The 11,623-nt window shown below is 39.4% G+C and overlaps 1 protein-coding gene across 1 annotated transcript; it reads left to right on the plus strand.

Annotated features, from left to right (window-relative positions):
- The first annotated feature begins 1,190 nt into the window (after positions 1 to 1,190).
- Positions 1,191 to 6,661, plus strand: grpel1 (GrpE-like 1, mitochondrial). Its single transcript, XM_014017241.1, has 4 exons — positions 1,191 to 1,316; positions 1,967 to 2,114; positions 4,203 to 4,284; positions 5,431 to 6,661. Exons 1-4 carry the CDS (start codon positions 1,249 to 1,251, stop codon positions 5,775 to 5,777), a joined length of 645 nt encoding a protein of 214 aa, XP_013872695.1. The 5' UTR covers positions 1,191 to 1,248; the 3' UTR covers positions 5,778 to 6,661.
- The last annotated feature ends 4,962 nt before the right edge of the window (positions 6,662 to 11,623 follow it).

The raw sequence follows: 11,623 nt of genomic DNA on the forward strand, positions 1-11,623 counted from the left end.
TGTTTCTTCTCCTTTTGAATGCCACAACCAGCTTCTTCATCTTCTCTACATCGCTACAGAGGTCGCTCTTCACATACCACCAGATTGTCCACCTCCTACTGTATTGGCACAAAGGCACATCAGTGCATTACAGCTCTCATACAAAAAAAAAATCACAATAGTGGTCAGGAGTTTGGCTGAGCAGTTGTAGAAGTAGTCTCAAAACAACACAACCCTGAGGGCAGCCTGTGATTTGTGTAAGCATTTTTCGACCTTGGTTCTAAGCTTTGTTTCTTTATTTTGTGTTTTCTGAATAAACTATTTCTATATTGTGATGGGGCTGGAGGGAGAAAAGAGTAAAGACCTTGTATCAAAATCATTTGTAAAGAGGCAAAATGGGATCAATTAAAAGACAGCAGCATGTATTGTAACATAATTTGTAGACAGGTAGCCTCCGTCATTGATCCAAGTTATTTGATTCTGTTGATCACAAACTGCAGATAAACCCACTCTGTGATACTGGTCAAGTGATGTAGGAGCTACTTTTCAGGTAGAACATCTTATGCCATATGAGTGCAGTTTTTTAAGGTTTTAAAGGGCCCTGTTTTATTCTTCATTTTTTTATTGACATTAGGATAAATATTTCTACAGCTAGTAAGTGCTTTATTATGAMGCTGACACCATACTTTACTCAGTCTGCTTTAATTAAAGTCAGGCTGTTGAGGAACTTCAAAAACTTATTTTACTCATTATGCATCATTAAATAATCATGATTGTTTTTTGTTTTGTTTTTTTTTTTTTTTTTGTTTTTTTGTGGGGGGGGGGGGGGTTGGAGGTATGGTTAGGCTTATGCTTTTCTTAAGCCTAGATTTGTTTTATTTTGTTTATGTTTTTGATAGAGATTTGCTTTGATATTAAGCTGAATTTTAAAATCTTGTTAACGCTTTTTATTGTTTATTTATGTGTATATTTTTATCAATATCAAACGCAGTAATCTCTTAGTCGAAAAGCACGAGGGTTGCATAACAAAACGTTACAAAAAAAAGAAAAAATATCTGTCCTTGGTCACATGTGCAGCGATCACCTTTGACTTCACCTCAACCAAACTTAACATGAACGTCAGACGCTTTGGTAAATCTGATTGGTCAGTTTAGACTGCGTACCTTCGTACTCAGATCTGATTGGCTCAGAGGACGCGTTTCCTCTCATCAGGCTCGTGCGGCCCGTCAGCGTGTGTCACCGCAGAGTTTTACACTTAACACTTGGAAAATGGCGAGCTGGTGTATACGAGCGGTGAGACAGAGCTACTCGCTTGTAGCTTCACCTGCACTGATGAGGTGAGCGGAGTCTGCTAAACTGATTTAAACGGATTTGATGGTTTTTAAAGGAAGAACGTGCTCTCTGTTTGAGCGGGAGTTCTGTTTTATGACGGCTAATCATGTGGTTAGCCGGTTAGCATTGTTAGCTTCTTTGCCTGCTGGTTGACCTTTACGTTAGGAATAAACCATCAAGTCTAGTCTTTTGGCGGTGAGCTAAAACACTTTAGCCCGCTCACAGTACAGTCTGTGACATTTGGCATGTCATTAGGAATAAACRAATGACATAATGTGGAAGTAAGGGAGCTGGACGCAGAAGATGCTAATCTACGTTCAGAGTTACACCATGTGACTAATCTTGTGTGTAACTTAACGCTGTCTAGTTTAAGTGTAGCTTTATGTTGAGGCAGGGAGGACTTTATGAATGAGTTGGGTGTCATATCTTCACGCAACCCTATTGGCCGGAGGGAGATGATGACACAAGTCGTCATACAGTGAAACAAGCTTCAACACAAGTTGGATTATGTTGACACCAAATCTACTCATTTAGATCCTGAGAGCAGCTTTTACAGTCCTTATATAATATCCTTAGTGTTTGTGGACGTAAAGTAAAGCTGTTCTGATGGAATCTAAAGATAAGAGTTGTTGTTTTGTGTGTCTTCACCATCCAGGACATCTCCACGGCTGCTGTGCACAGCCACCCAGCAGAAGAATGGCCCCGGGCCSGAGGAGGAGGCTGAGAAGACGGAGCAGGGAGCAGCCGAGAAAGCCCTGTTGGAGGAGAAGAGCCAGCTGGAGGAGCAGCTAAAGGAGATGACAGTAAGTCAGCATGATCTTCTTCTTCTGCTACACTTTACTGTTGAYAGACTGATGGACTGGCAGCATGGTCAGGGTGGACCCTACCTCTGATTCAGTGAACACCAGCTGAATAAATCCATTTAAGTAGAGAAACACTGGTGGAGCTAAGTTAGTTTTTTGACTGCAGTTTTGTGGGGTGCTGCATGTATCACTCTGTACTGATTACACATGGAAGTCACATACACTGCTCAAAAAAATAAAGGGAACACTTAAACAACGCACGCTAACTCCCGATCTTAATCAATGAAATATTCTCACTGAGTACTTTGTTCTGTACAGAGTTGAATGTGCTTCACAAAAGTTTGATTTACTTGGACTTAGCGTGCGYTGTTTAAGTGTTCCCTTTATTTTTTGAGCAGTGTATTATTAACCCCTTCAAGAAACAGTCTTATTGTACTTGAACAAACATTCAGTATATCATACATACTGTGAAAATGGAAGACAAGGATTCTGTAACGAGCCTCCTACTTAACCCAGTCGGTTAGTGGCGACAAAATGCAGACACAACACACTACGAATTGCATCATAATTTTAGTCCGACACACACAACTGTAATAATAATAATAATAATAATAATAATAATAAACCATTTTGTAGTTAGTGTCACAAACTGTAGCACCCACCAAGATGGCAGTTCAAATTGTTAGCCTAGACTGCACTGTGTTTGGTTATTTTAGTGTCTAATTCAGTRAATTAATTATTCTTCTTAAAATGTGCACAGTACTAGTAATTGKAGATTAAATGTAAGGTTTACCTCTGGTTTTATTCAAGTTATCTGCGTACAGCTGAGGAGAAACAGTTTATGCTTAAGGCCCACACTATAACGTTTTAAGGGCTCGACACACGGGCAGCGACAAACTACAGCGATTAACGGCTGTTATCGCAGCCAGGGTGAAAATCCGACACATGGGACGCGATAGCGATCGCAGCGTTGCGAATCGCGCTCTCAGGTCGCTTGTCTTCACAATATTTGATTGGTTCTTGACTCTGAAGGCGCGTGTGCATCACGGACGTGTAAACTAAACAAATCTTGCGATGCTAATGATAATGAAAAACAAACACACATCAAGATACAGTTTTATGAGGAAAAACTTACCATAAACTTCACCCTGGTGCCAATAAATTCCCACAAAGCTTTTTAGTAATCACTTAGTGAAAGTGTTAGCTAACTGTAGTGTGTAGCATACTCTCCTCTCATTGGTCAGTCAATGAAACCCTCACTGATTGGTTGTACGCTAAGCGACAGCGACAAAAGTTGAACATTTTTCAACTTTCATATGTCGCGTCGCAAGCTCGCGTGTGCACGTCTACGTGTACGAGCGCGAAATTTCACGTGCACTATTTTCGCCGGTTGCTTAGCTGGAGGAGGGTGAGCGATTGTCGCCTCACCGCACAGGCTCCATAGGAAATGAATGGAGAGCGAGCGACGTCGCCTCCCGTGTGTCGAGCCCTTTAGACAACTTATGCCAACTTATGACTATTTTAAGGACATCTACGTTAAAGATGAAATAAAAAGAATCAACTGGACGCCTCTTTTTGATGAGTAMATGTAATGATAACAAACTGATCAAATATCTAACTTCTATTAGTAATTTAGACATAAAAGCCTTTTCATAAGCTGGMCTAAGTTGTCTAAAACAGCGTGACAGGGGCTTTAATGAGAAAAATAAAATTCTGCCACAGAGCTCAGTCAWGGAAGAAATGACCCTGCAGTTTATTTTAGCATCATCTTCACCGGAGYCAGGATTTTCTCACACAAACTGYAAGAACTGTTAACATTYAGAAGATTTTGCTGTGAAGAAAACATGCGGTCAAAGGAGCTCTTCATGCAGGTGAAACAAACCTTAAACTGCAAGAAACCACATCATGTCAGTTTAACCAGTTTATATAATGACAGACATATTAGGGATTTTTGCTGTCATTAATGACCTTAGCTTAAATGTAACATTTAAAAAAACTGACAACCTTGACTGATATAATAAACTTGAGCTATATAAAAAATTTGCACAGAATATAGAGTTTCTTTAATTTGTTGTCTTTATTTTTCAGGATAAATACAAGAGGGCTTTAGCAGACACAGAAAACCTGAGGACAAGGAGTCAAAGGATGGTGGAGGATGCTAAATTATACGGTAAAAGTCTCTATTTTCTTTTTACGACTGAGTATTAGGGCCACACAACAAGATTATTTTTATTACAAGATTAAAGTTGTAATATTACGAGAAAAAAGTCATAATCTTACATGACGTGTCCATTTTCCGTTCCTCATTTCCTCCTTATTTTTCCCCACACCTGCTGTGTACAGCCATGTGTGTGTGTTTATACAGTACTCCATGATGACCTGGGTCACTGTTGGATTAATATGATTTCATCCAAATTAGCTACATTATGACTAAATTTGTCATTGCATCTAAACGCATCTGCGTTTATCATATAGTCATTTTCACAATTTCCAAGTCCTGCTACTGATAATTTGATGCTGATGTGCTAAAAGATTAACTATTTATTTTAAGCAATACTAAAAAAAAGGCAACTTCACAGGTTGCTCAACATTCCTCATTTTAATGCAGTGATAACTGAGTGCTTTTTCCATGTAAAGGCTACAATATGACTTTTTACTTGTACTATGACTAGGGGTGTCCCGATACCGATACTGGTATCGGTATCGGGACACCCCTAACTATGACTTTAATCTCATAAAACATTTTCTGATAGAATGGTGTCTGTAGGTTTGCAGTTGCATATTTCCACCACTAGATGTCATGAAGGAGCAACTTTTTCTAAAATTTATACTTTAATTATTTAAGCTGTTGGATTAGTGTACTTCTAATTAATTTGCAAGGATCAGATTTTAAAATGTATTTGATTTTTTTTTGACAAACAAATATCAGTGTATGTTTTATTTTGATTAGACAGAGCTTTAAACGGGCGTATTTAGAAACCGTAGAGGTGCTTCGCTGATTGCATTTTTCTGCCGTTCTTTTTATTGCACTTGTGTAAAATGAGCACGCCCACCAACCACCAGCCTGAGGGAGTTAGATTTTAAAAGAAAAAAACTTCTTATCTTGAAGTCGTGGTGCTTTGAGGCTCAGTTCAGTTTATCAGCTGATGGTAAGGTTACATTGACACAAAATGCCAGTTTCTGTCATTCAAGTCAACTAATAATATTTGTGGAATACGTTAATCTCACACAGAAAAGCAAAGTTTGAGTTTAATCTAATTTAAAAGTCTGAGATGAAGATTTGTTGAATATTAATCCAACATTTGGAATTTTTCAGGAATCCAGAGCTTCTGTAAAGATCTACTGGAGGTGGCCGACATCCTGGAGAAGGCCACAGAGAGCGTACCCAAAGAGGAGGTGTCRAGCCAGAACCCTCACCTGAAGAACCTGTACGACGGCCTGATGATGACCGGGGTCCAGATCCAGAAGTTGTTCACCAAGCACGGCCTGGTCAGGCTCAACCCCGTAGGCCAGAAGTTCGATCCGTACGAGCACGAAGCTCTCTTCCAGGTCCCAGTGGAAGGTAAAGAGCCTGGCACCGTCGCCGTCGTAACAAAAGTGGGCTACAAGCTTCACGGCCGCACCCTCAGGCCGGCGTTGGTGGGCGTGGCCAAAGCCCCCTAGAACTGATGAGRCCTTTGAGTCGCAAAGTGGGATTGGATGTGACGTTTCCTTGGGCGATGGAGAACTCGGGCTCGAGACTCCGTCGTCATTTTCCCACAGTCCTGTTCTCACACCTCCACCTCCAGATGCTTCGAGGACATGAAGTCATCAGAACTTTCTATGTGGACAATATCCAACAGTTTTAAAGTTATACTCTGTCACTGAACTGTAAAACCTCAGTTGATCATCAGCTGTGCAACTTCATCTTTCTCTCAGATATGATTAGATTATTAACGAAGTAAAAGAACACAGTTTTCTGTGCCCGCGTTAAAACTAGATCAAGATGGAAAGAGATCAGGTTAAGTATGATTTAAATGTCTGACGGTGTACGATGTGAAGTTAATTCACTAAGCTGCTAGTGGCATTCCAAATGTTTGATTATTGATGGTTGTTTTGTTTTCTTTGACTATCATCCTACAGGGAGTCAAAAGTCTCAAGACACCCTTTGATTTCAGAAAGGCAAGCAAAAAGGACATTTCTGAATATCCCAGCATGTACTGAGTGACGGGGGCTGTTTTTTATGCTATGTCCAGAACATGGCCACCATCTTGAAAGCCGCCATATTTTATCAAGGGCTAATTTTTCCAAAAATAGCCCCCTTCAACCATTACTTGTTGTGGTATTCTGATATGTCATTTTGCTTGTCTTTCTGAAATAAAAGGGTGTCCTGAAACTTTTGACTCACTCTGTGTAATTAACAAAAACATTGTTAGCTTGAATGTTGTCACGACTGATAAAGTTCATCCAAACTCTTGACACATTTTGACTTTGGAATAAAACAAAAGTACCAGGTGGATCTGTAAACCAGTGGCATCAGAATAAACTGATTTATGTTGGGAATACAAGCAAGATTATGGTTTGACATTTTGACACAACATCCTCATACTCACAGGTGAGAAGCTGATTATAGCTCCAGGTGTGCTGCAACAYGCCTAGCCCTGTCACGATAACTCATTTTGCTGGACGATAAATTGTTTCAAAAGTTATTACCAGAAACGTTATCATTTGGAGACCATTTTGATGCTCACAAAAATTTACAAAATTTACGTACGCAAAAAAACGTAGGAACTGACCTGGACCTAAGACTGGGAAGATGCACAGAAAACTGCTGAAGCTGTCCAATCGTTTTCCACCTTCTCTATCCAAGTCGACGCAATTTAGTCCGTACGTGTTTTGCTCTGGCTTTATAAAATAACTGCGGTCTTCCTCACTTCACTTTACAAAGTTTAAGTTTGTTGACAAAATGTACGTAGTGTTAAAAACAAAAGACTTCTGTGAACCCATGGTTTGGCATCCCAGTAAAGACAGCCTCCACGGTGTCCTGAGGCCAACTGAAAGAAGGCGTTGCATGCTAAATGTTCATGGGGCTCATGTAGGGGTRTAACAATACATCGATCTATATTTATATATCGATTTSAATGGTTCATGATTCAGTTATATCGAGGCRAAATTAAAATAGATCTGTATCATCATATGCTTGATGGGAATCGATATCATATACACATCTAACAGTCATTGTGTTAGATGGTTATATGTTATGGCATATCAATGGCAGACATGAATTGAATAGAAAACATCGTGACAGAATGTGATGTCAAGGAATATCGAATCGTCATCCAAACATATGGATGTAATAATGTGTCTTGATAAAGCTGGTGATTTACAGCCCTGCTCTCGTGCTACAGAGGTTAGAGATCATACATCTGGTACACCTGATGCTGGAGTTCACCCCTCCCAGTCCCTACACTAAGAAATAAAAAGGGGAAGACAGAGAGGGGGGAAAGGGGTTTTCTTTTAAAGTGATTAGCCRTTTGCTGAAGCTTTGGAGCATGTATTTTAAAAAAGCACTTTCAGAAGCTTGGAGCTTGATTAGTTTGGTAAATTTCACTTGATCAATGACGTTTGAAGCTTTGAAAGATCTGAAGTTACTCCACTGCTTTGGTACCTGATTCAAGGGTTCATGTGTAAGTAAATCGGCCACATTTYTGTGGTGTTTTGGTGGCAAATTTGCACAAACTACAACAAACCAGAGAGAAACACGGTGAGGCATGGAGACCGACAGCCTTGTTTTTAATTTAGCAGCTAAAAAGCAGTTTTACCCCACTATAATTACAAGCTAGGCTACAATACAATCTTATAGTAAACATAAGCTCTTTGAGTACATGAAGTCATGGAGGCAGAGAACTTGCAGTGTGTCATATCACTGCAAGTCCATCTCATTGCACTACAGAAAATTATGATGTAATCGGTTGTGTTTMCAAATGTTTAGGTCCCAAGGAAAGGGGCATTATGCCATGGCACATTTTTAAAGTTTATTCATCAAATAATTATAACTTTATTCTTTCACTCACAAAAATGCATTCTAAGCATCAAAATGAGTGATATCAGACATAAAGCTGCTATGATGAAGCAGTTCATTTCATGTAGTTTCAAGCTGCTCTTCTTAGTTTTGGCCATAGGAAGGTGCCAAAGAGAACTGTGTTAAAAAGCTTTGAGTAATGAGCCTTTTTCTTACACAAATCTCCAGAAAAGCTTTATCTGCCCTTCACTAGTTTTAGGGCATAAGACAAGATTGACACCCTTCTGTTAGTTTGAACGGACCGGCCACTGTRCTTCATTTGTACAGACGTGGTAGAGACCCACCACATGCACACSTTTTATTTTTTATATACAAAATGTAGACAAGACATCAAGTGGCATTTGCATTTCTCATAATGATGAATACATTTTGAAATAAATGACAACATTTATTAACGTGATAAGTCAGCACTGGTGGAAGGAGAAGCTGAAAGTATTAATCTACACGTTTCAGTTTGATTAAATGGTATATTTGGAAAGGTTAACAGGTTTTTGTGCAGCCATCAGCACTGGGTTGGAGCCGATGTCTGAGCTGATCCAACGTCTGATTCGTAGACCATGAGAGGATTTCATCGCAGTGCAGGTGTTTCCGACACCAGTGCAATGAGTGGATGAGCATTGTGTTGTTTGACTGTCCCCAGGGGGGGTGGGACTGGACGCAGGATGCTGCTGTGGCATCGGGTCTCTCCGATCACTTCCAGAGGTGACTTGAGGTCATACCCTGACTCTCCATACAAGGAGTGTCCAATCTTTGTCCTCAAGAGCCATTATCCTGTGTGTTGTACTTGTTCCCCTTTCCCCAGCACATCAGAGTTACTGATCCTTTGGGACCAGGTTTGGACACCCACACTCCACACAGTGATGCCTTGAATAACATCAGTATTTCTCTTGACTACTATGAGAGTATTGTAGCTCTGTCATCAGCACCACACACAGCTTGATCATTCTTGGCCAGGCAGAAACAAGATTGGTCATTGATACACCACCCCCCATCCATACCTCCCAGTTTCAGCAATCCTCCAGCTGTCTGCTCTGGTGTTGTCTGCAGCCTACTCATTGGATGGTGAACCTCTAGGCGGGCTGATGAAACATGGGAACATGRTACAGGACGACACAAGTTGTTGGGTATACCTGTGCCCAGATGCCAGTGTACGTATCATGGGGTTCTGTAAGGGTCAGTGTACAACACTACAATCCTCCCTCGGTGTGGTCTGTTATGGACAATCAAAGTTTATACAACAGATGTGAGTGCCCTCACACATCCATAGGGTCTCTGTGACGTGTACGTCCCAGCCTCAAATTCCATCATTAGTGCCCGTAGATGTGCCAACTCCTCACCATCACTGGTCTRCATGTGGATCAAATGAAGTCCAAATCAAGCAACTACTGGATAATTATTGTAGAAGCTATTTTTAACCTTTTTTACATTTAAAACTATCCTTTGTTTAGTTTATTTAAGATTGCCTTTTGTTACAATATTTAGCATAAATATTTTGTTAGTATTTTTGTTGTATTAGTTTAATTGTAAATATTGGGAAACCCGTAAGTATGTGCTCTAGTATTGGACCAGCATGCACTGGGGTGGGCATATGTTTATTTATTTATTTTTTACCAGAGCAGAGGAGGGTGTGGTGGAGCACAAACGTTTGCTTGTTGGTTTTTGGAAGTTCTTTTTTGGATTAAATCAATGGAAGWCATCTACATGGTTTTGGACAATGGACTTCTTTTGTCTGCGTTGAAAAATCTACCCCATTGTCATAGCGGCCATTTAAAACATCTGAACTTTAAAGAAAATGGCCACTACTACACTTATTGTTTTATAGTGTATTTTCACTTCTCCATATTTTGTTTTTGTATTCAATACAAAATCAGTAGCTGCTSTGTGTGAGGCGATGAGTGCCTTGATTTACTCAACTTACCTTATTTTTGCTGATTTTCATTAATTTTCTATATCTGCGTTTCAGTGCAGGGAAGTGTTGAGATTCATTTCAAATCAATATTTTTTTACATTCTCCATTTGTATTTGAAGTCTCTTGGAGAAAAATAAAGATATTGAAAAGAAACACTGTGATGTCTCACCTCATCGACATGCAGCTCGAGTAACCAGACTCACAAACGCTTTCTTTGTCACTGACAACAGGATTAATGTCTCTCCACTGAAAACCAGAACTACTTTGTGAAGAGGCAGTTTGAGCACTTATAAAGTAATTGCATTTTTTTTTATCTTTACAATTGCTTTATATGTAGCAAAATAAAAATAATAAAACTATTAAATGCAAGACAGTCATCAATATCTGAGACAACTAAACGGTGTGTTGGAACAAAAGACTGAAAAATTTTCCTTCTGTCATTTAAAAAAATCTATTTATTACAAAAATTTTAAAACTTTGACAAAATACTGTACAAGTCCCAAGATACACCCCTTTACCTGATTTACATTACAAAAAATTTACATTTGGTGACTAAAGTGAGTCACCTGTGAAAAAATATTTTCTTCTAATTTCTTTTACGTTTTAGAACAACCTTGGGAAAAGATGGTATTTTTGAATATTGACAAACAGGAGAGCCTGAGATTACTCTCTGCAATAACCCACGTTTAGTTTTTAATCACCTGCCACCTGTGCCTGTCTTGTCAAATCTCATGAAAGACGGGTGCGCCGATAAATCAGCACCAATATCCTTAATTTTGGAAGGTCAGCGATCTTCCCTATAGTTGCACTAGAAACCATTCTTATCCACTTCTGTAGAGGTCTGAACATCTGCTGCTGTCTCCCTTTGTTCTGTTGTCTAATTAAAACAAGTTTGTATTGTTGCAGTGTTTTTCTAATAAAATAAGATTGGAACACTGAAGGAGCATGGTGATCTTACAACACTGAACAGTGTCAGTTATAAATTCTGAATCGGCAGGTCAGGTTKTTTAGAGTTGRGTGATCGGCCAGARAGCTGAAATCAGTGCACCCCCATCATTAACCACTCAAAGCAGAGTGAGTGTAGATCTAGAACTGATTCAATAGCTGCCACAGCTAATTAACTTTAGCAAACACATTGTTATAATCAAAACATTTTAGCTACAACATGGTGCAGTTGTAGCTAATGGCGCAACACCTTCATTTAAACTTTGGCATGCGGGCGATATGCAGTCCTTCAAAGAGTGCTACTTTTTAAATTTCACCACTTTTCTACCAWGAGGAGCATAAAACAGTTAAAGCTGCGTTAACCTGCCCAACATCTTTGTGTATAATATGTTTTAGTATTTGTGTGGCCCTGTGGTAAACACTGGTCGCTGCAAACACAGATTCTGAGAAGTGTTCAATGTCCTGTCACACCATGACGTTTTAGACAACTTCTGGAAATTTTAAAGACATCTACGTTGAAGAGGGAATTTCAAAAAAAAAAATAAATCATCACAAAGTCTCTTTTAGGCATATACTGTAATGCTAACAAATCAA

Source organism: Austrofundulus limnaeus, unplaced genomic scaffold, assembly GCF_001266775.1.
Source record: "Austrofundulus limnaeus strain Quisiro unplaced genomic scaffold, Austrofundulus_limnaeus-1.0 Scaffold164, whole genome shotgun sequence".
In the NCBI taxonomy this organism is placed as follows: domain Eukaryota; kingdom Metazoa; phylum Chordata; class Actinopteri; order Cyprinodontiformes; family Rivulidae; genus Austrofundulus; species Austrofundulus limnaeus.